Source organism: Herpailurus yagouaroundi, unplaced genomic scaffold, assembly GCF_014898765.1.
Source record: "Herpailurus yagouaroundi ecotype Mexico unplaced genomic scaffold, PumYag 164, whole genome shotgun sequence".
Classification (NCBI taxonomy): domain Eukaryota; kingdom Metazoa; phylum Chordata; class Mammalia; order Carnivora; family Felidae; genus Herpailurus; species Herpailurus yagouaroundi.
This window is the reverse complement of record NW_024412405.1, coordinates 16086558-16111776: the sequence shown is the minus strand read 5'-3', so window position 1 is coordinate 16111776 and position 25219 is coordinate 16086558. Positions and strand designations below refer to the sequence as shown.

Genomic DNA, 25219 nt, shown 5'->3' with positions numbered 1-25219 from the left:
AAATAGAATTCTAAGCCTAACACATTAATGGCGCTTAATGAACCAAAACTGGGTAAATCCCTTTGGAGAGCCAACACATAAACAAAGCTATTAATTAGGTCACAGTTGTTTCCCAACAAGCCTTTTGTTTGATTTACTTACAGTAAACAAAACCATATCCATACGTCTCTGTGCAGAAGTATTCACCAGTGCAACAAAATGTAATTATTACACCGTGAGCGCGTGCAATTACACGACTTTACGATGACAAGGCTGTGGTTATGCCCTTCATTAGCATCCGTCACTTCCCCAGCCCCTCCATGAGCGACCGTCACCCTCTGGAGCAGGAGGCCTTGCTGCTGAGTGACTCGTCTTTATGTCCCTAAAGCTTTCAGAATAACAGAACAGATGATCACTTGCTTTTGGAAAGGAAATGGGTATTTCTAAAGCCAGCAAGAAAAAAAAAAAGATTGATCCAAAAATCAAAGGTTCAAGAAGGAACATTATTTATGGTGTTTTGCTAGACTAAAAGCCAACTAGTAATCAGAAGTTCTAGAATAAAACAGAAGGCTTCTCCCTGGAGTGGATGGAACACAGAGGACGATTCCCCGATGATGAACTAGGGAATGAGTGCCACTTGGATCCCCTGAGGTCTCATCCTGCCATTCCCTGTCAAAGGAGTCAGCAAACCAAAACCAGCTCTGACCAAGATGTAAGCAGGTGGCCAAGTTCACCTGCCCGTGATGTCCCTGACGAGCTCTCAGCAGGGGGGGGTGGGGTGCTGGACTGAAGGTCCCTCATCACTGGAGCTGCGAGTGGGAGCAGCAGCCCCACAGGAACACACAGAGCCCACCATGGAAAGTAAGGTCCTTCCTAGCAATGGTCACGGACTCTAAAATGAACCCTGTGCTTCCTGTCTCCAAACTGACTTCTCCCTCAGTCTCCCCAACTCCTCCAAATCTCAGGCCCCTTCCCTCACACCCCAGGCTCCGCCTATCACACCGTCGTTTATCTGCCCTTAATCCAACCATCTCACCATTTCCACTGCTGGTGCCTTAGCCTAAGCCACCAACATCCAGTTGAACCAAAAGACAACCGACAGTTTTAATAAGCGATTTTAACTCTCTCTTTAAGGAAAGAAAGAGAACACAGCAGGGCCAGGTTCGAAAGGACGGGAGGGGCTGTAAACTGCTTTGCAAAACCACATTAAGGATCTGGACAAAGACCCCTGGGCCAGAGAGAAAAATCTGAGCTTCTTGAAATTTATCAGGAGATACTCATACGGGAAGCATTAAACACACAGACATACTTTGCTAACGGCAATGAGGCGCACTGGTTAAGGGGATACTTAAGCTCACATGTGTGGGTCAAATGCTGATGGGTAATGCAAATGGGTAAGGCTTAGGAATGACCAAAAACAAGATTTAGGAATGACCAACTGACGAGTCTGTCAAATTCTGTCCTTCTCTGCTGTTTCCCTAAACGATCCCGCATTCCAAGGTGGCAGTATTTCTAAGAATGAGATGATAAAAAGAAGCTACTACCACCAAAATGTTGTAATACCAAAACCTCGAAATAAATCTATATGGTACATTTAGGAGCAAAGGTTTGATGTGAAGGTGCTCTTCACTGAGCTGGAGATCAAGCCAGCTTTCTGCCACTGCAACCAAAGCCTGGCAAAGCACTTCAAACAGGGAAAATTCTAGCATCATTCACTTATTGCAGAAAAAGGAGGCTTCTGGGGACAATCTGTGAAATACAAAGCCGAGAGACAAGAACAAAGTGACAGGTAGCAAGCAGAAATCAAAGGTTATTTTTCCAGTTTCCATTCAAAAGGAAGGAATAAGGATGCTACCAATGCCACACAACGTTTCTGGAATCTAAGAGTCACTGTCCTGCCATCATGGAATGTCACATGGTCACTCACAAAAGTCTGCTGGAGTGGCTTGCTTCCTAGTTCTAGGTGTCCTAGTCCACACCAGCCATGCTGCCTGAAGCCTACAGCATCCCTTTGGTTGGGAACACCCAGCTCCTGTCGTCAACCTCATCAGAGCTCATTCCTGCACAATGTCTAGGCCTGGGGAGTGCCAAGGTTGAAGGCACCGCTTCACTGTGGAGAGTCCGGTTATCTTCTCACTGCTGCCACTGACGATCCCATCTGACAATGCATGTGAAACGGGGTGGGAGGGAATATTCCAGAAACTGCCCAAAGACTCAAAAGGGACAGCTCTGTTTTCACTGGACATAAGGAAGCTTGGATATTACTGCTTATTACTGACTACTAACCTGTTTAGTACAGATCATCAAAAACTTGGTTAACCCTATCTGTTGCCTCTCACACGCTGTGTAGGCCTTCTTTATTTACTTCCTCACCACTAATCAAAGCACCACCAGATACTGTGGTGTCTGGTAACAACAGTCAGCATCCATGAGACAGGTGAAAATCAGCCTGTTGCCATGGACTGGGAATTACCCTGAAAATAATACATGCATTCCTTGGGCTTGTTTGTAGCCAAAGGGTTTTCCTTTGAGGCATGTCCTCCTTATCATTTCATAAAACCACATCCTAAGATAACTGAAACTAAGCAAGCGAAAGAGGGAAAAGAGAAGAAAAAATATAGGAGGATAGGGTGAGAGAAAAGGGAGGGAGGATAAAAGAAAAGGAAGGAAGGACTGAATTACTAAGAAAGAGAAAGAAAAAGCCAATCAAACCTGGCAGATATTGGACAGATTTCCAGAGACCAAAGCTTGAAGCCAGCCTTGTGTGTAGTCCCTGGCTGTGCTGTGTAAGAGACCTGCTGCTTGGTCACCTAGTCTCAGCCCCAGATCCACCATTTTTCCTACACTCTCAGCTCATTTGCTTTCTGCAAACCACATTCCAGAGAGCTTTGGCCAGCTGGTGCTCTGTTGGGTTCCACCAGCAGGGGGCACTTGGGGAAGGGGGTGTTGAAGGTGAGACACAGAGCAAATGGTCGCCATGGCCTATGTTGTTCCTGCAACATCACCTGGGGCCCAGGACCTGGCACCATCCCCCTTCTTCCATTAGAACACACATTGAGAACTAGTCTCACTGTAGTCCCTCACAAATGTAACCAGCAGCTGGGCAGTGACTCTCCTTGGAGGTCTGAGCATGAGTCTTTAGGGTCTTTCCTCTGAGTTCTCAGGTCTAGAGATCTGTCTTGGGGCTCAGTACCTGCTTCCTAAAATCATTACCCCAGTTTTTCTCTTCCACTTTTCCAGCCTTCCAATTCCTACATTAAATCCTTTCTGTTGAAATACTTTGTGTTTCTGACTACGGCTTCTCCCCTCATAGACTCCCCTTTGTCAGTGCATCTTGTGAACATCCCGACAGACAAGAAATTCTGCAACTTACCCAATAACATCCTGGCAGCCTAAATGAAACGGTAACTTTTTGATTAAGAGAATCCAAAATACTGAAACAACTGTGACATGGTGAGGAGTACTATTTTATCCCTCTGTAAGAAGAGGCCAGATCTTGAATTTGAAAGATTTTCATGGTTGGCCATGTTAAAAGAAAAGGACAATTCAAATAAACTTTTAATATGCAAATATGAAATCATTAGTTTATTTAATAGCACATTCTGAAGGTATAGTTAAGTACCTGAGTCACTATCAGGAATGAGAGGAAAAATTAACAGAAAATGAACTTATTAGAGGTTTCTACCAGGTTGTATAAGGAAGGTTAAGCTGAAAAACTGAACATAAATGGAAAAAACTGAAAAGTCACAGGTGAGGGTCTTACCATTATCTTGTCGCTGTCAATAATGGTGTTCAACCTGTGTGCAATGGTCAGCACAGTGCACTGGGCAAATTTCTCACGGATTTTTTTTTGTATTAACTCGTCAGTTCTGGAACCAAAAAAGTTGGATTTAGTTCAGTAAAGACAGGAGAAGCAGACTTAAGCCCTAAAACAATCATGACATTTTCATAATGTTTTTAAAAATCAAAAACATGAGATAGTTCTTAAAAAACTGAGTATAAGAAAACCTATTCAGAAGTTTCCTGTTTTGCATATGACGATGTTAAATATGCTTCCCTCCACTTGTTTGAAACTATCAAGAGTAGCACTGAGGAAATCTAGCTGTCTTAGGATGACTAATAATATCGTTATCACCGTATAACTTCTTTTTGGTTTCTTCTGCTTTCCAAAATCAACATTACCAATGATATCTCTGGGACAAAGAGAGTACCTGGAAACACTTCTCAGCATCATTTAATGTTTCCCATTTACCACATTTAAAGTTTGGATTCCAAGGTTCATGGACCCCGGTTCTGTACCTCACATCCACATTTGCCGTTGCTTCATCAATGATCAATATTCGATTTTTCCTGAGGATGGCTCTCGCGAGGCACACCAACTGCCTCTGTCCGACACTGAAGTTCGATCCTGATTCTGCTAATTGGGTGTCCAATTTGCCAGGAAGATCTTCGATGCATTCTTTAAGCTGCACCTGTGGATGCAGAAAGGACTTCTTCCTAAACGAAGTAGTACTGACACAGACAAGCCCACTAGACACAAGAGCTCTGAAGTTCTAGTTCTTCTTACACATCTTACATGTCCAGTCACGTGAATGGGACAGTTACTTCTAATTTCTGTCTACTTAAAGATGGTTGTGTCAACTCAGGCCAGAACTATTCTCTGACTTAGGAGCACATGAATTTAAAAAAAAAATTTTTTAATGTTTTTATTTATTTTTGAGACAGAGAGAGACAGACAATGAGCAGGGGAGGGGCAGAAAGAGAGGGAGACACAGAATCTAAAGCAGGCTCCAGGCTCTGAGCTGTCAGCACAGAGCCCGACACGGGGCTCGAACTCACAGACTGTGAGATCATGACCTGCGCTGAAGTCGGATGCTAACTGTCTGAGCCACCCAGGTGCCCCTGTTTACTTTTAATTATTTTGTTTTATTTAAAAAAAAATTTAGGTTTATTTATTTTGAGAGAGAGAGAACCCGCAAGCAGGGTAGAGACAGAGAGAGGAGCAGAGACAGAGAGAATCCCAAGCAGGCTTCCTAATGTCAACGCAGAGCCCGGAGTGGGGTTCAAACTCACAAACTGTGAGATCATGACCTGTGCTGAAACCAAGAGTCAGAAGCCCAACCGACTGAGCCACTCAGGTGCCCCAGGAGCACAAGCTTAATGGGAATCAAGACTCTTCTCTGTTGCCATCAGCAGGCATCATCTGTTCATGCATTGAGAAATATGTACTATGTTAAATAATGCTATTCTCAAAGTAAAATACGGAATAATTAATAATGTTCCTTCATAATTTTTAGATACAAGGTAACAGTAGGAATTTACAAAGACAAAAAGCAAAAAACAGTGGTTGCTTGGGGCAGAGGGTTAACTGTAAACAGAGAAGAGGGAATTTTGGGATGGTGACAGAAATGTCCTAACACTGGACTGCTATGATGATTAACTACAAATTTACCCAAATCACTGAATCACACTTATAATGAGGGGATTTTCTGGCATGTAAAATTATTTCTCAATAAAGTTCGTGAAAAGAAATCATCTCAGTGTCCCCCATCCCTGCCACATGATGCCCACGAGGAACCTCCCCCTTGGGATTAATTGAGGAAATCGCTCAAAAAATGAAGCCATTTTTCTCAATGTAGTCTAAACATTTAAAAAAGTTAAAAGGATTGTTACGGTTGAGTCAAGCTTCCCAAAATACATTTTGTATAGGAGTTAGTACACTAAAGAGAAGAAAAAAAAATTTTAATTATTGCAAGACGCAAGGTTCTCTAAAGGTATCATCTTGTCAGCACTTTACCATTTTGGAAGGTTTTAAAGTTAAAAAAAAAAATTAAACAATGGCAAACCACAGCTCATATATTAGCAAACCTGGAACCTATTTGGGGGATGGCTCTTTCCCAAATTTAATCCATTCTGCTAGACCAGTCAAGTTCATTTACTTCAATCTCGTAAATGTTTTGCAGTCAATGAAAACTCATGAAAAATAGGGCACAACATCACATCTTATTTCCCCCAGACTATGAGTTTAGATAGTGCTTATATTAATCCATCTTCATAAAACTGTAAGTTCCAAAAAACAAACTTTTATTTTTATTTTTTTATTTAAAAAAAAATTTTTTTTTCAACGTTTATTTATTTTTGGGACAGAGAGAGACAGAGCATGAACGGGGGAGGAGCAGAGAGAGAGGGAGACACAGAATTGGAAACAGGCTCCAGGCTCTGAGCCATCAGCCCAGAGCCTGATGCGGGGCTCGAACTCACGGACCGAGAGATCGTGACCTGGCTGAAGTCGGACGCTTAACCGACTGCGCCACCCAGGCGCCCCACAAACTTTTATTTTTAAACACCAAAGATAAACTGAAACCACACAGTGGTAGAGCTCAGCTCAATGAATACTCGTTTGGGAAAATTTTATAGAATAAGACCAAACTCAGGCTCCACTAGGGAGTTAAAGAACAGAGAGTAAATACGTTTCAAATTAAGAGACCAACGGATGAAAGGGTGATGGCCAATAAGCAGGGACACAGAACTACAATGTCAAATGACAAAACACAAGGGTGAGTGAGCAGTGGTTTTACAACATCCTAAATGCTGAAAGTACTTCTGTGAATGGGATTATTGTGCTTTTGATCAAAGTCCAATCCCCAGAAATGGGCAATGTGAGTTAGGATTAAATACAGTATTGGTACCCAGCATTATCATGAAAGGTACATAAAATCTAAAGAGGAAGATCTGGGTGGTGGGGGCCAGTCCTTGCACTGAAAATTATGAAGTGGAAGATGTCCCTTTAGTCAACCTCTTCCACTACAAGTAGGAGGGCTCATGGGTGATTCTTTTTATGACACCCATTCATCAATCTATAGCCCAGGTGATGGAACTGACCAAGGCTTTTATCAGCTCTGCCTTCTGAGCTGACTTTTGTAATACTTGTATAAGCCTGACTTTGAAGAAAGAACCTCATGCTTGCTCCTGACTCAGATGACAGCTCACCACTAGTCTGGTTTTTGATCCTCCTTTGGGTTGCCCATATCTGCCTGAAGAAGAATAAACAGGTTTCCCAGAAAACAGGCTTTTCTGAGACACACATTTCTTCATTTATGAATCAGGGTTGATTAGAAGAATGATACAAACATGAAGGCCCTCTGTAGTGTTTTCACACATTCAAGTTATAATTAAGTACTAGAACCGAGAAAAAGGCGAGAGAGGCAGAACACAGGAAGTGGGAGTTACAACTGGAGAATCCGAAAACCTATCTGATAGAATATTACCGTTCCATTTGAGTGAGATAAGGATTATGTAGGAGGATGTCCTTAATCTTATAAGGTATATATTTATGTATCTAAGGGTGAATTGCAACTTATAATGAAAATTTCTGCAATTTGTTTTCCAGCAGTTGAGCACCACAGAGACTGCAGAAAAGAGGAAGCAAATGTGGCAATATATTAACCAGTGAATCTAGGTGAAGGGTACATGTGTGTTCATGATACTATTACTTCTACTCTCTTGTGATTTAACGTTTTTTATTTTATTTTAAAGGTTATTATTGAGAGAGAGTGCGCACACGAGTGGGGAAGTTTGTTTATTTTTGAGAAAGAGAATCTCAAGCAGGCCCTGTGCTGTCAGTGACATGGGGCTCGATCTCATGAACTGTGACATCATGACCTGAGCCAAAATCAAGAGTTGGATGCTTAACCGACTGAGCCACCCAGGTGCCCCTGAAATTTTTTAGATAAAAAATTGGGACCTTGAAGCCAGACTGCCTAGGCATGAGTACTGTCAACTGGGCAAGTTCCTGAACTTTCTCTATCTTAACTTCTTGACCTTTAAATAAAACTGTAATAATTCCAAAGGTGTCTACCTTCTAACATTGGGATAGAAAACGAGTCAGTATGTGTAGGGTTTCCAACAGTGTTTGATACAAACTAAGAGATCAATAGGTATCATCTATCCATAATGTGGTCAGTTACCATCCCTTCATGTTCTGCTTTACTTTTCTTCTTCACCTGTATCAGCACAGAAGCTTGATTACATATGCATTGGCTTTATTTTCCATCTTCTCCCTGAGATTTACTCCAAGAGAGTTACTGTCTCTTTTAATGACTGGAGGGGTTCTAGAATCTATAAGGATGCCTCTCTAAAAAGTCTTGAAGAGTACTTGTTGGATGTGTGAAAGAAGCCACAAGTGTATCCCATTTTGTGACATGTGTTCCTATAAAAATTGGAAAATATATCCATATAGATTATCTATACAATACTATTTTCTTACTAAATGTCACTGTAAAAGAAATGTATTCTTTACAACTATGTACCTTCAAGATATCATAATGTTGTACTTTAAAATGTACAAAGCATATGGGGCGCTTGGGTGGCTCAGTTGGTTAAGCATCCGACTTCGGCTCAGGTCATGATCTCACAGTTTTCATGAGTTCAAGCCTCGCGTCAGGCTCTGTATTGACAACTCAGAGCCTGGAGCCTGCTTCGGATTCTGTGTCTCCCTCTCTCTCTGCCTCTCCTTTACTCATGCTCTGTCTCTCTCTCTCTCTCAAAAATAAATATTAAGAAATATTTTAAAGTGTACAAAGCATTTAATTAAAAAAATTATAGTTTAAGGAAAACAGGTCAAATAATGGTATTCAAAATGACTTAGTATAGAGTACTTCAGATTTTTAAGCTTAGGAAAATAATTAATTACAGCAAAATTGAAAATAATAAACTGAATTCATAAGACACCCATTTCCATCATCATATACTACGTGTACTGAATCCACCAGGTGCCAGCACCCTCACAGGAGGTTAACACAGATGTCCAATGATCTCCACGTTCCATGGAACTTTCTGACTTTTCAAAGAAGAAAGGCTGATGTGGGCTAGAAAGAGAAGAGAGACACTGAAATGCAATCAACAGGTGGACAAGGGCTTTTGCTAGAACAAAGCCAAGAGTAAATGAAGTAAAGGGGGAGCCCACTGACCAAAATACATGGCCCAGGGGAAACTGCAAATGCAACATGTCAGGAAAGCAAGAGCTGAATTACATTTCCCCATGTATACACTGCTGATGCTCAGAGTTCTTGGTCTTGGCTTCCTGTATAATGAGATGTACCTGTATTCTAATAGAGATACCATCAGTGTTGAACGTAACTAGATGGTTTCTCCACAGTTCTGACATGATGTACCATGTTCTTAAAAACAAAATTTTTTTAATGTTTGTTCATTTATTTTGAAAGAAAAGAGAGAGAGAGAGAGAGAGAGAGAGAGAGAGAGAGAGAGCGCGCGCATGCATGAGCAGGGGAGGGGCAGAGAGAGAGGGAGACAGAATGCCAAGCAGGCTCCACACCATCAACAAAGAACCTGACGCAGGGCTTGAACCCATGAACTGTGAGATCATGACCCGAGTCGAAATCAAGAGATGGATGCTTAACCAAATGAGCCACCCAGGTGCCCCAATGTACCATATTCTTGGTCACATATCCCAGTATTAAAGCGGTTTTTTTTTTTTTTTTTTTTTAAGAAGTAACATACCGCTGAATTTCTGAGTTTTATCTAGTATGATCTTTTGCCCCTTGACTAATACACTGCTTCATTTCTAGTCATTACTTATATTTAGGAACTGCTGGTGCTTTGCAAGTGCCCTTACCGCTACTAATTTCTAATGAACTTTCTTTGGTTTATGGCTATTTGTCAATATATGAAAAAAGAGCCTGGATGAGATGGCCAACTGTCTCCCTTCTGAACACCCAACTCATCCAAGAGAGGAGGAGAAAACACAGCTAAGAAGACTTAAAAAAAAAAAAAAAAAAAGCATCTTTTCCTTTTAATTCAAGTTCTTAAAGAAGAGAAAATAGTAGTGCTCTCTTACTGGCTCTCAAGCCGACCCTGTGAACTTGGGCTCCAGTTTCCAGTTTGGCATCACTTGTAGATCAGCTGACCAGGGTGTTCAGTCCACCTTATAGGGAGCTGCCAAAGATACCAGGTCTCCTGCCATCTGTTAAAGAGCAGGACTGGTTATGATGCTCAGGTTCAGATGTAAAGGGACGCAGCAAGCCACGGAGACGATGGGTAGACTGAACAGGATAAATCCAAAAGAATGTGAATGGCACTAGACTTGTATGCTGAATCCTCTGTATGGCGTCTCTCCAGGTAAATGCACATACACTACACCATGGGTACAATTTTTAGGGAAGATTCTTATTCCATAGTGTAAAGGCCTGGAGATTCTAAGGAATCCAGGTGAAGAGTCCCTGACCTACTACAGAATGATCCCAACCTCCCTGAGCAGGCTCATGAAACCTTTACAATGACTGTGAAAAGGTCTATTGCATTTCAGCTGCCAGGAGTATGATCCAGATGATAAAAGCAATAAGGTGCATGAGAGAAAATCTGGAGAATTCAGAAAAGTCAAAGAGGAAAAGAAAAAAAAAAATCACTTATCATTACTCCCCAAATAAGCAAGGTTTATGTTTTGGTGCCTTCATCAGGTACATGTTCCAGAATCTATATATGCTTGAAACAGATGGAATCGTACTGTAAAATACAATGATATATCCAAGTTTTAAGAAAATCTGCCACACCTTTCGTTGAAAAACATACACACGTCACGAAGAAACAATTCCTAGAGCAATACAACTCCGGCATGACTTCTCACTCTGAGAGGTAGCGCCGAAGCAACAAGGTCAGCTGCATAAGCAACACGCGAAAAACACTCACTTCGCTTTGTTAAACCATCATGTTTATTCCTATTTATAGGAAGTTCCAAATGCAGTTGAAAATAAAGGTAAATCTTACCGTTACCACTTGCAACACGTTACTTTTAGAATTCTAGCAGGCTACTAAATTTTATTTTAATTTTGGCAGAAGAAAGAAGATGAAATACAAGTGATGATCAAAGTTCTAAGATTTTATATGGTTGGTCACCTAATTAACATTTCTTCATGGTCCTGGGACCATGTGTTTCTAGAGTAATTTTACTATCTGGGAATCTATGAGGAGGGATCTCAAGCTCTGAAACAAAGAGAAAAATGATTTGCCAGTAATTCCTGTTTTATTGAGGTGTGCCACAATTACACCATTAAGTTTATCACAGGAGTTCAAGAGCAGTGGATCGTCCTATTTTTCCCTAGGTTTGATGGCTAACTGTTGTTCTACACACCTCCTCTTCTAGAATTTCACTGGAGAAAGACTCACAAACTTAACTGAAATCAGAGATCAAGTGCTTTCAAGTAGGAAGGACAAGGTGAAGTATTCGGCCCAATTTAGGCAAACAAAATCCCTTCAGTTACTGGAAAGCAGGGTGGGTGTGTAAAGACTCAGCACTGACATGCCTTCAGAAACCAGAATTACTGGCAGGAAACCGTCAAGCTTTCAACTCTCCCCGCTCACAGTCACAGCTCACCTATAAACTGAAAGATTTCAGAGTGTTCCCTGGAAGGGTGACACTAAATGACAAACACACTGAGGCAAAACAACCACAATGTGAGTGATCAGTCACTGGGATCTGTGAGATTTTTTTTAAAAAGAAATAAGCCACACGTTCCCAAAAAGAAAAGATCAAATATTTAGTACCTATTTATTAGGTACTTTTTAAATGTTTATTTATTTATTTTTGAGAGAGAGGGACAGAACAGGAAAGGAGCAGAGTGAAAGGGAGAGAGAATCTCAAGCAGGCTCCACGGTGTCGGCACACAGTTGTGAGATCGTGACCTGAGCCAAAATCAAGAGTTGGACGCTGAACTGACGGAACCACCCAGGTGCCCCTTAAGGGCTGACTTTTTAAAAGCAAAAGACTGAGCTAGGTCCCATGAGGGATTAGAAGTCCAAGATTTGGAAGTATGATGTGGTTTCTGACTTCCGGGAGCTTGGAATCAATTGCAGAATGAGGGCAAATACACAGAACGATTAGTGTTAAAATATACAAACCAACAGCATCTTAACAGCCGGTATCCTTCCATGCCCTTCCATGCAAGGGCAGGGAATTTCAAAGAGATGGTCCAAATGGAAACACTGCACAAATAATAGAAAATCCTCTAGAGATGAATATATCGGTATAAAAACTTAGCAAAAGTTCCGGGGTCCTGTTACCTACATTTACTCAGCAGCATTAAAATGACACATTTGTCAAAAATAATTATTACACATTCTAGCTGTATTATTTACCTTTACAAACACTTTCTTATAAAACTTCAAAGCATTTCATTAGGATGAGCTCATTTATCTTTCAGTTAATAATGAAAAACTATGATGGTCTCTATTTAGTGGGTGCCCCCTAAGAACAGAGAAGTGAAATATACGTTGCAGGCTAACTGGCCACCAAAACTTGAATCCATAAATATAACCTCAAGCTTTGCTGAAGACGAGTAAGATACGTATCTAGTTGCTTTGCATTCTAGGAAGAAAGTTAACCGTGAAAACATGAGACACTTTTGGTTCGCATCATCATCAATACATACATTTTAAGTATATCCACGTCATCAATGTTCTCCTGGGTGGTCAACAGTCAGTTAAACCAGTTAAGTTCCCAGTAACTACCTGCAATGTTCCAGAAGTACGTACATATATACTGATGGTAACGAGTTTACAATAATTGCATTTTATTTTTATTTTTTTTTTTTTAATTTTTTTTTTTTTCAACATTTATTTATTTTTGGGACAGAGAGAGACAGAGCATGAACGGGGGAGGGGCAGAGAGAGAGAGAGACACAGAACTGGAAACAGGCTCCAGGCTCTGAGCCATCAGCCCAGAGCCCGACGCGGGGCTCGAACTCACGGACCGCGAGATCGTGACCTGGCTGAAGTCGGACGCTTAACCGACTGCGCCACCCAGGCGCCCCAATAATTGCATTTTATAAGTTACCTCTGTTAAGGCACTCCACAGTTCCTCGTCCGTATGTTCATTAAAGGGATCCAGATTTTTCCTCATTGTTCCAGTGAATAAAACAGGTTCCTAAATATTCCAGAATAGTGAATGTTATTACTGTAGCCTCTTTTCATTTTATTTCGATGCTAAATTCCAAAACAGAATTAAAATATAAAAACCAGAATTCACTATAATCGTTAACACGAAGGTTGCAGATGCCTGTTTACACAATAGTATATCTATTAATTTTCCATCCTACAAAGTTTGACCCCCAGTGTCTTCCGGACCACTGAACACTAACAGAAGAAACTGCTGAAGTGTGTCGTCTTAAGAAGAAACTGAAGAAGAGAAATGAAGGTTTGGGTTTTGAAAATGCTCTCCTAGTAATATCTGCTTAAACAGGAAAAACAAGGATATAATTATTTGAGAGGCTTTACATCAAGAGATGTGAGTTTATTATCAATCCTGGTGTGACACTGGAAAACACCAACAGGACGATTAGTTGACATTTGTGACTCAAAGCAAACTCTCAAGTATGTTCCCATTTGCACTGATGAAGAAGCCAGGATATTTCCTCCTTCGGTAGAAGAGTTTTCTTGGATTGGGAATCTGTCCCCATGTGCAAAGGGGACATCCAGTTTTTTGTCCAAAGAGAATGTAAACTAATGGGCCCAGTGGCGCCTTTATTCTCAAGGAGATGCCTATGGTTTTGCATCAGCTAATCCCCACATTATCTTGTCTGTGCATCAGGATTACATGCCTCACAGAACCTCGTTATTAACTGCAAGGGGAGGATAACCTGAAACCCATTGTGACGTGCGTCATAATAAAATGATTTTAATTTAAATAGCTCTTCCTATTCATGTGCTTCAGGAGGAGCCACAATTAAATTACTCTTGCAATATATGCCTCCTTCTGGGTTTCAGGAGAGAATCTGGTGCATAACCTTAGGTAGGCCATTAACGTTTTCTTCTGGAAGGCTCTGATAACCCAGGCCGTAAGAACACGGACAGCAGACACTAGAGGTGGTGGTACAGCACCGAGATGTACACAGATGGGGGAATCAGAGAAGACTGGACTCTTCCACAGGCATCCAAGCACGGCTCGAGGGAATCGCCAGCCTCAAATCTTGCCTGACCTTGGGGCTGGACTATTCCTCCTCTCTTCTCAAAAGCCTGAGAGGACTAAGAAGGTAAACTTTTCTCAAGCCGTGAAGAAGAATGACACTCAGAGAGCCTCCTGGACCATCTTTTCCTATGGTCTCAATTTTAAGACTGAGGAGGGACAAATGGATGCAGAAGACAGAGATGTGTGCCACCAAAAAAATGTGCATGCCTGAAGGCAAATTCCAAATATTGAAAGACATTTAAAAAGGACACATCATTTTTATAAAGTAAGTGGCCAATATGCCCCAAAAGCACTGAAAAATCACTGGTCATTCAATGTTTCAAAAATAAATTACTGAACTGCACGATCCCAAGACCCCAGTTAAAAGTCACACTTAACTTTCTCATAAGCCTTCTCCCTGCTGCATCTGTGTTTTTCTCCTCTTCTTATAAGGACACTTATCATGGGATATACGCATCACCCAGTCAATCTTGAGATCCTTCACTTAATTACACCTCCAAAGACCACGGTACCAGGGGTTAGGACTTGGACATATCTTTGGAGGAACCACAATTCAACCCAATACAGCACCCTTTTTCCTATTATCTACTGCAATACTTATTTTATCTTTCTACTATTTTAATTTTGGGGCACGATTTTATATGCAAAGCTTCATAAAAGAAAATTTTCACTGTCATAAATAAATAAATAGTCTACCCTAAAACTACTGAACTTAGGACCAAAGACTGAACAACAATTTAAGCAACAGTAAGAGTTCCTTGTCAGGGGAATAATCATCATTCTATTTGGGATTTTAAATTCTTCATTCATCCTACTTCAGAAATTCTTCAGATTCTACTTGATCTTACTTTGTAATTATCAACTCAAAGAGTCCATCAAGGCCAATGCGTCTCCTCCTCCAGCTGATTCTCTGAGGTTTATAAAAACGACAGGGCCAGATGGGGGAGGGCTGCTACCCAACCTTCCTCACTTCCTGATGCTCTGCCCCGTCCCGCCAAGGCTCTGAACCATGGGCAGTATCCACTCTGGGGCCCAAGCTGAGAGACTCTGAGGACTGGTGGTTAAGGAGATGAAGGGGCTGAAAGAGAACAGGCTAAGGGATGGGCTTCAAGCCAGTGAAAGAAGTGGGAGGTGGTCTCTGCTCATAGCAACCACGAGCCTATCCAGGTTTACATGACCTGTTGGCCTTCATGTGCCTGTCACAGCGCAAATGCACATCCGGTAAGAAGTCTAGGAAAAAGTGTCCACCAGGCTTCCAAAGTACACTCTATGGAAGTGTTACCTAAGCTCACCTACCAAAAAACTGCCTTGTTGTTAAAAGACAGACCTTTCTTCCTTTGTGAAACGATGAAAAGGCCCTGTATCTGCCCATTTGGGAGCCACGGTTTGGGTGGTTCAACAGGACAGGCACAGGAGCACACGTTTAAAGTTCGATCGCCTACTTCATTAACAGGAAGGGTCCCTCTCGTCACCCCCTTCACCTTTTTCTCTTTGGGAAAGTTCCTGAAATGGATCCATCTCTCCAAAGACTGGGGCACTAATGTGGGATTTGTTGCCGAGATCGAAGTTGCTCACTCTGATGCTGAGACTGCAGCAGCTTTATGCTGAGTTTTAAACAGAGACCTCAGCTATCTGTAGGCCTTAAGGAGGCCCTGCTAATTATCAGCAAGTCACTGCTATCATAAATAGAAAAAGTTACATTTTCAGCATTTCCCAATGCAAGAAGGGTCCCCACTTAAATCCATACATTAACCTAAAGGGATACAGTAGGCGACTGCTCATGTTTAGTTAGCAGCTATTAGAACAAAGTAGTTCAGTAAACTAGAATATTTTTTTCTGTTATGACATGCCAAAGATGTATTTCAAAATGAGCACAATTTCGATCAAAACTTGAATGAAGAGAATGATTTATTAAAAGATGAGCTGAATGAAGCTGCCTTTTTCTTTAAAAGCAGCAGGCAATTTGTTAACAGTGTCTGTTTTACCATGCCCGTGTGCTTTATGCATGGTGCTCGTTTTGGTTTCTATCTATTCCGCTTTTATCCACTTGCCAAGTAAGAAACCACTATATTATCTTCAAAAGGTAATAAAAGTATTCACAGGAGACACACACTGCAAGAGCAGATAAGGGTCAAATTAATTATCATTTCTGATAGATACTATTATTTAAAGTACCCACCTCCAAGCAATTGAAGTTAATAAACTAATCTTACAATGAATAAGTGTTGTAAAAAATGTTTGCAGGCAGAACATTTCAGTGCAGAGATTTATGGTAGGACATACAACCTTCATGTAAACATATACACTACATATATTAGCCTAAGTATATATTTTTCTGAAGGTACACAATTAAACCTCATTTAATAAGAGTTAGCTGGCATGCTATGGTTAGGTAAACCAATGTTTTTGTTTGGGGTAATATTTTAACTGAAACATTAGTATCAAACCTGGTTGTTGTTTTTTTTTTATCAGTTTCAAGTTGACTTTTTTTTTCTTTTTATCTTTTGTGTCATGTTCAGCAATTTTTTCCTTTGTTACAAACATACCACAAGTTCGTATCAGCCATGTGACCCAAAATGGCCACCTCTGAATCAAAGCATTTGGCGTAGTAAATTGATAATCCCTCAACACAACGGGGAGACTGAGAACCATGGTCTTGTTAGCCCTTTTGTGTATGCTACTGGAAGACAAACCTCTCATTATCCCAAAAAGAAACCCTACCCACTAACCTTCAGAAGCTTAAAACGACCCTGGTCCAAGACAAAAACCATACAAGTGGTTACAAACCAGGCAGAGAAAGCACAACACTTTACTGTACCCTAATCACTCCAGCCCCCAACCAGGAAACCGCCCTCTACTAAAATATATCCTCCAGAGCGGCTGCTGGTTCCATGCGTCCTGACAGCTACGTTTTCATTTCTGAGCCGAGGACCTTTATTAAGGGCAGCTCGTCTCCCAGTTGCAAGAATGAGACAATCACCTGAAGTAGCTTTAAATCTTGATTTCTTTTTTTTCTTTTTTTTAAATCCTGTAGCCCCTGAATGAACCGATCATCATCCATATTCAGAAGAAAAGAACATTGTTTGCCGACAAAGGAAAAAGAATTTAAGTCGTGTAAAGTCCTCTTTCGATACAGAAAGGTCAGGAGCTCTGGGGAGCAGTTCCAAGGGCTTTAATGAAGACTTCAGTGTCAGAAACAAAAGGCCGACTCCATTAGGCTAGAATCCAGTTGTATTTCTTTACTAGTAACAGCATACCCACCTCTCCTCTCTCTCTGAGTTTTGTTCTCAACAAGGGAAGAAAAAAAAAGGAGAGAAAAGAAAACCAGGTAATAACGAAGAAGTCTTAAAGAGACAGCTTCGCTTAGCCTTTTCCAACCCACTGAGGATAACCCAGGGAATAGAAATACCAAAGGAGCACAGTGGACTGCTTAAAAAATATCTAGGTTTTGCTTTGATTTTAAAAAGTCTATTAAATATAAAAAGCGAATCTGTTTAATCACGATGAAGATGATAGCTGTTGATCTGTGCCAACCCTTGGGGTGCAATCGTAAATAATGAATTTGCATGGAATCACTTTTCAACTGAAAACATTTTCTTGGTGCCAAAAGGAAAGGGGCCTTAGATGTAGAGAATCCATCCAAAAAAGTTTTGAAATCCGTTTTTCCAGATCCTTTCAGATAAGTAAGTTATTCCCTAAATATAATCTCATCTTGCTATTCTCTTTGGGGAATGCGTTTAACTATTTAAAGACGCAAAGAAGGCACAAAGGAGCGCAAAGGAAGTGTCCATTTTGGCTACCCATTCTGTTTGTAAAATTATTTAGAAAGCACTTTCATGTTTTACTTCCTCCATAAATTGTACAAATCAAGGAGTACATTCAAAGAATACAGTGTTTTCCCAAGTTCCCTGCGGGACTGGCCCCCAACTATCCCCACCGCTCCCTTGCCTCCCGTTCCCATGACGGCCCTGGCTGCTATCACACCTCTCCCAGTTCTGATCTCTGATGGCGTGGTCAGCAGTGACTGAGACGAGCCTGGCAGCGCGGGGCCGCCACGGAAGCTCACCGCTGCAGCCAGGATCACAGCGAGACAGAGCCAGGGAACAGGGCGCCGACCTGGCTCACCTAAACCGGGAACTCCAAGCAACATGCCTTTGTTCTGCTCTGCAGAGACAGCTCCAAACTCCCTAGTTCCCTAAATCAGGGTGTTGAGACACAAGGAAACGGTTTCCTATTCATTTTGGTGGAAAGAGTGGTGGAAGTCGTCCTTTAAGGGACCAGGCCAACAGCTGTTCCCACCTCTGCAGCCAGTCACACTGTCAAGAGAGAGGGCTCTCAGCTCTAGCAAGGTAAGATTTTGAGTATCTTCTCCTGACGCTAGCCCATGACACGTAAGGGAATTAACCCCTTTTCCTGAATTGATTTTCTTTTAGTGCTGAGTGTGCCTTGAGTTAACTGTATCCAGCAGCCTTTGTTTCCTTACTGGAAAACAGGGCTAACCCTGTAGGGCTGCTGTGAGAATCAGGACCACCACCAGGGCTCGAGGTATGGGGCTAACATGTATCAGGAACCCAGCCAAGCAGGGAACAGTGAGGGAACGTGGTTTTCAAACTGCAGGTGCAGCCAATGGATCATGAAATCAATTCGGGGCCTCATGACCATTTTGTCTTTTCTATGAACTAGAACAGAATGGATATAATAGCAAGTAGAGTGCAGAGCACTAAGAGTAATCGTGTTTTGTGGAATATTTGTGTCTGCATGGGTGTGCCCGCGGAATTGTGCTACACAGCAGTTGTAGGGGGGACTGCAGTCACCAATGTGCTCTGGTCCCTGGAGGAGCGGTTACCTGCCCGAGAACATCCTTGACATAAACAGGAACCCTGGCTCTGCCACATGCTCGTAAAGTGGGTTAAACTCATTGTGCCTCAATTTTTAAATGGGTCAGATGAAGATAACCATATAATTGTGAGGATGAAGGCGGAGACAGTAGGGAAAGAGGCTCAAATATGTGAAGGATTCCACAAATATTAGGAGTTATTCACACTTGTGTAACTCATCTGGGATTAAAACAAGCACAGGAGCAACAGAAATTGGAGACACAGCCTCCGGAAGAGCTAGAAAAAAGCGAGCATGTGGGGGGAGTGCAGAAAGGATGCCAGGGTCTTCAGGGGGCACTGCAGCATATCAGTGGGGTACAGAGCGGTGGTCGGGAAAGAGCAGGTGGGAGGGAGGCCAGAAAACAAAGTGATGTTCTCTCTTGCTCCTTGCGAGAAGAACACTGATAGGTTTCTGTTACACTTTACCCTCGAATTCTTATTGTGCACACTTTTGTTTCACTCTTTTAAGTTCATAGAAATAATCTGGTTTGTGTGATAAGCAACAGATGTAAAGGAAATCACCAAGGATCACAAAAACATAAATAGAAATTAAAGAGCAAAGTCCTTCCAGAACCTGTTACTTACTTTTACGTAAGTAACCAGAACACCCAAAAGGCTAGTGCCCTGATCCTTAGTAAAAATACTTACTATTTCCTAAGCATTTCTAAGAGCAAGGCATTGGGCCACAGACGTTTTCTCATCCGGTTAAATCTTCATGACAAATCTGTGAGGCATCAATTACTAGATCTGGCTTAAGGACGAGGACACTGGAGCTTGGAGGCCAAGTGATGTCATCAGGGTCACTCACACAGTCCTGAGACTGGGCCGGAATAAAAATGTGGGACATGTGATCTTAAAGATTGTACCCTGGCTGCCTCCTAGAAGATACCCTGGGACCCTTTACACATTACACGGTCTCTCTAGACTCTCTTTAATCAACAAACATTGCCCCTTAGAGACAAAGGCACACAAAGTGAAAAATGAAAGGTTGTGTGTTTACAATGGTTGGTGATCATTATCTCCATGGGTACAAAGCTTAGTACTGTTTTGTAAGCATGCTCTCCAGAGTATGCACCTACAGCATGCTCCAAAGTAGGGTGGGAAGTTATGGAAGAGGACCAAAACCTGTGGTGATGTCAAGGTGTATTTAGTCTTTGCTCAGATGTGCTTCCAAAACATTACTGGCAGAGCCAAGAAACATCCAACGTTATTTCTTTATTTATACAGTTCTTTTATGTACACAAGCATACAACCATTTCTTATTAAGAAGCATTAAAAATAACACGGGACGTGTTCCTAGGTCCTTTCATCCAAGGACATGAAAGTACTTTACAGGTACGCCCATTGTTTCTGCTCACTAATCTCGTTTGGCCCATTTCAGAGATAGGTACAACCGAAATACAAAACTTGGGAATTTCAACTCATTTACTTTCTACTGTAGTCACGAAGTCATGAATCTAACAGCCAGAGGAAATCTTTAAACATAGGGGTTGAAAGTGCTGCAAATTTCTTTCCATTTTTCCTGAAAGGGATATTTTAAAAAACAAATTTCTTTTTTCCGAATGGATAAAATAGATGAAGATGATGACAAGGTGACAGGTGGAAAAAAGGTCACCAGATGTACCGTGAGGACCATTTCATAATGTATGTAAGTACCGAGTCACAGTGTTATACACCTGAATCTAATACTGTATGTCAATTATTCTTCAATTAAAAAAAAAGAAAAAGCATAGAAGCATCAGGGATAGGAGAGTTATTAAATATTTTTTAATTGTGCTAAAGTACACATAACACAAAATTTACCACTTTAATCACTTTTAAGTGACCAATTTGGTGGTATTAAAATGCATTCACATCACTGTGTAGCCATCACCACCGTCTAGGTCCACAATTCTTCTTTATAATTCCAAACTCTGTACCCATTAAACACTAACTCTCCATCCCTCCCTCTAGCCCCTGGCACCACCATTCTACTTCCTGTCTCCAGGAAACTGACTGCTTAAGTACTTCATAGGAGTGGAATCCTAGGGTATTTGTCCTTTTGTGACTGGTTTCTTTCACTTGGCACAACGTCAAAGTTCATCTATGCCTTAGCTCATGTCAGAATTTCCTTCCTTTTGCAGGCCGGATAATAGTCCACTGTGTGAACACACCACACTTTCTCCACTCACCTACCTAAGGACATCTGGACCACTTACACATTTTCGCTCTTGTGAATACCACTACTATGAATATGGGTGTACAAGTACCTCTTAGAATTTGTTTTCGATGATTTTGGCTACAAAACCAGAGGTGGAGTTGGTAATAGGATGAGATCATTCTATATGATCATTCCTATGTGATCCTATTTTTGTATTTTCAAGGAAACTCTGTTGTTTCCCACAGTGGCCTCATTTTATACCCACACAAGCAATGAACAAGGGTTCAAACTCTCCCACTAACTTCCAAGCACTTGGTGTTTTCTTTCCCTTCCCTCCCTCTCTCCCTCCCTCCCTCCCTTTCTTTTTTTTTTTTTTTAAGTAATCTCTATACCCAAGGTGGAGCTTGAACATATGACCCCAAGATTAAGAGTCACATGCTCTACTGAGCCAGCCAGGTGCCCCAGTGTTTTCCGTTTTATTGATAGTAGTGACTATTGGGGATGAGATGGCATCTCATTGTGGTTCTGAAAGGAGTATCCTGATTTAAAAAAAAATTTTTTTTAATGTTTGAGAGAAAGAGAGTGTGCGTGCACATGCATGAGTAGGGGAGGGGCAGAGAGAGACAGAGAGAGGGAGACACAGAATCTGAAGCAGGCTCCAAGCTGTCAGCACAGAGCCTGATGCAGGGCTCAAACAAGCTGATGGCAAGATAGTGACCTGAGCCAAAGTCAGATGCTCAACTGACTGAGCCACCCAGGCTCCCAATACCTTCTGAATTTTTACTGAAACTGAAATGATGGACCACAAGGAATGAAAGGTGCTTCTACTGTGCATTATCCAATCACTAAAACATTTCCTGAAAGTCATACTTCTATTAAGAAGCAGAATAAGGGAACAGAATCAAAGCCCAGAAAGAGATGGCCAACTGCACCCTCCATCATCACAGCAGCCAGGTCCTGGGTCTGCGAGCAGCACTCCACAGCCGCTGACCCAGTCCTCACAACGGCTCCAGGAGATGCCTTTTGTGGAAGAGAAACCTGAGGTCCAGAGACATGGGATTCCTTGTCCTGTATTTTGCTCACTATTCTCTACTGCTTCCTGGTTACAATCATTTACTAATGGCTAGATTCTAAGTCTCCCCAAAGCATCCATATACACAGTAATTCTCAAAGCCCACCAGTTTCACAGAAAGCCCTCCATGGAGAGAATTACCTTTGAGAAGTTACATCTCCTACAGCAAAAGTCTACCACTAAAACATTTAAAATCCACATTTCCCTACAGAAGCCTCTCAGGAGCTAAACCTATCATTCATCATTTTCTTTTCAGAATCATGTGGTTATCAGTGGATAACTCTGGGGTACTTGGGGAAGTTAGAGGCCAGACATTTCACCGGGTAAGTTATTAAATCACACACACATGCACGTGCTCGCGCCCAAAAACAAAACCTGGTATCCGATGAAAATACTTGCTGTTAAAAATATGTTCTATTGGGGCAAAAGGATCAATCCTTCAACTTAAAAAAAAAAAAAAAAAAGGAATAAAAGTAAAAGCAATTAAACTTAGGTTCTCTTATAAAAAGGACATGTGAGGATGCTCTGACTTGTATACCTGAGGTATGATGGACATTTTCTTCCTTAAGTCATGGAGCCCAATTTCAGTTGTCAAGATCTTATCAATCCAAATTTTACCTTCTGGTTCTGACAATCTAAAAAGGGCCGAGATGAGGGAACTTTTTCCAGCTCCTGTTCTTCCCACAATGCCAACCTGTAAAGAGATCCGGGAGGGATTAAGAAGTCACAAAACACAATGTATCAGGAGAAACTCTGGTTGTTGAAGACAGATTAAGGAAGTTCTATATTGAATGTAGTCCAAGAGTTTCTCAACTTTGGCACTGTTGACATTTTGGGCTGGATTATTCTTTGTTGTAGAGAGCTGTCCTGTACATTGTAAAATGTTTGTCGCTATCCCTGCGCTCTACCTACTAGATACCAAAAGCACCTCCCGATTGTGGCAACTGAAAATGTCAGACATTAACAAATGTCCCTTGTGTCCCTTCGGTGGGTGGGGGAACTGCCCCTGGTTGAGATCCATTGGTCTAAAGAAAAGTTAAAAATAGCACAATCAGCCTGCCAGCAGTGAAAACCCAGCAATCTACTAAGTGGTTGATAAGTAAGTTTCAAAATTAGCTTTATTCCTAGTGTCTGGTTATTTTGAACCTTGAGAATTTCTTGGATAATTTTAGTTTGTCAAGAAGTCAGAAGCAATACATAAACAGGTAATCACTTTCCGAGAATTCTATTACATAAGAGGTGACATAATTATTCTTTGGTAGAACAACCAAATCATTTCTGGCTATTAAATACCTGATTACATTCTGTCTCAAAAGGAAACATCTTAACGTTTTAAAATGCAAGTCTCAGTGTCTTAAAAAACAGTAGCCAGTAGCTGAAATACCCATAATGAGATCATCATCGACAACAACAACACAAATAACATTTGCTATTTATATGGGGCCTTTCATCTGAGCAGTTCAAAAGGCATTTTACAAAGTAATTAATACTCACAATTACCCCCTTGGGAAAAATATGTGTCCAGTATCAGTCTGGTTATTAGAACCAAAGAACAAGGAAATTAAATACACTGACAATAAGATCAAAGAATCAATATAAAGCAGGTAAAATGCCAGTCAGGAACGAAACTGTATTGCACAAAATTGGTTTTCAGCTGTGTACATTTAAACCTATATGCAGAAACTGCTGTGGTTTTGTTTTTGTTTTTTGTTTTTTTTTTTTTTTTTTGCTTCTTCTTTTTTTTTTAAACCAAAGAGCTTGCCCAACTACAAATTCCCTGGTGGGAGCTTCCCAAGAGATGATATCATCTCATCTAGGTATCTGGAATCAATGAAGGGCACAGGACAGGCTTTCAAACATTTGTAAATTTTTAAAACTCACAACTTTCAACAGAGAATAACTTTCTGAGCACTGATTCTATGCTGGGAACTTTACATATTATCTCATTTGAGTACTTCCCAAGTTTTAAAGCTTAACTTACACAACGATCATTGATGGCATTTCAAGAGCGAGTCTACTTTTATAGAGATAAACGTTAGGAAAAGTGGCTTCACCAAATTTTATAATCTTCAAAGCCACTTTATACCTTACAGTAGGTCCTAGTTTATATTTCACAGATGGGTCATTTTCTGAACATGGGTAGGTCCTAGTATACTAGTCTAGACATACATGGCTTCTGTGTGCTTCTGTGTATTTCTCCGTGTTCTCAAATGTAAATCAACAGGTATCAAGATACAGGCAAGAATTGTGTCTCTGAGAACATGTGGATGTTCCCGTGCTATCATCACAACTAAAACTGATCCATTTGTGCAAACTGGAACATTTGTAGACTTTTGCTAAAGGGCTGGGATAGGAGAGGGGGGCAGAGGCCTGCCCACAACCACAGGTCTGTGGTCTCCAAACTCAAGTGAGGGTAAAAACAAACAGGAAATTCAAAGAAAACCTGGTTCTGGCTATTTCCCTCTACTCTCCAGTCATCAAAACCACAGCCTGTGCCTTTCACAGTTCACCAAGAGGTTGTATTACATAAGAGGTGTATTATATAAAAGGAAATTTCCCACGGAGAATATCACCAATATCCGTTTACATTCTCAAAACCAAAGAAATACTTGAAGATACTCTTATTTTAGCTGATTTGCAACTATCCCCATATGTTTTCCCAACTAGGCTGAGGCTGGTTCCTGACAACCACACCAGCACGTTAGACATTTCTAGATCAAATCTAGATCAAGTTCTCTTTCTAGATCAAATAAGAGATAAACACAAGGAAAGTGGCTTCACCAAATTTTATAATCTTTATAGCCATTTTGTACCTTACAGTAGGTCCTAATCTATATTTCACAGAGGAGTCATTTTCTACACATGGGTAGGTCCTAGTATACTAGTCTAGAAAAACATGGCTTCTGTGTATTTCTCCGTGTTCTCAACGGAGATCTCTTCTAGATCAAATGCAACATGATTAACACACAATCTCCCACTCAAAATAGCTGCTTTTTCCAACTTCTCCATTTTAATCTCATGACTTCTTTCCTGGGCTCTCGGGCTCAACACATTCACCTTCCTTTTCCAGCTTTCTCCTAGTCCCGCATGGTATCAAGCCGTAAAGATGCTACCTCCACAATGTTTTATGATTCAGTCCCTGACCTGAGTGCAAGGCTGTGTTACCTTGATTT

At 41.2% G+C, this 25219-nt stretch overlaps 1 protein-coding gene across 3 annotated transcripts in view; it reads right to left on the bottom strand.

Moving 5' to 3' along the window:
• ABCC4 (ATP binding cassette subfamily C member 4 (PEL blood group)) overlaps window positions 1-25219 on the bottom strand; it is a 265767-nt gene that overhangs the window by 19656 nt on the left and 220892 nt on the right. For all 3 annotated transcript variants that reach the window (XM_040487238.1, XM_040487236.1, XM_040487237.1), the window contains 4 exons: window positions 22585-22740; window positions 12827-12916; window positions 4279-4451; window positions 3743-3848 (listed from right to left, as the gene is read on the bottom strand). In XM_040487238.1, the coding sequence (XP_040343172.1) occupies window positions 3743-3848; window positions 4279-4451; window positions 12827-12916; window positions 22585-22740 (525 nt within the window). The remainder of the gene's footprint in view (window positions 1-3742; window positions 3849-4278; window positions 4452-12826; window positions 12917-22584; window positions 22741-25219) is intronic.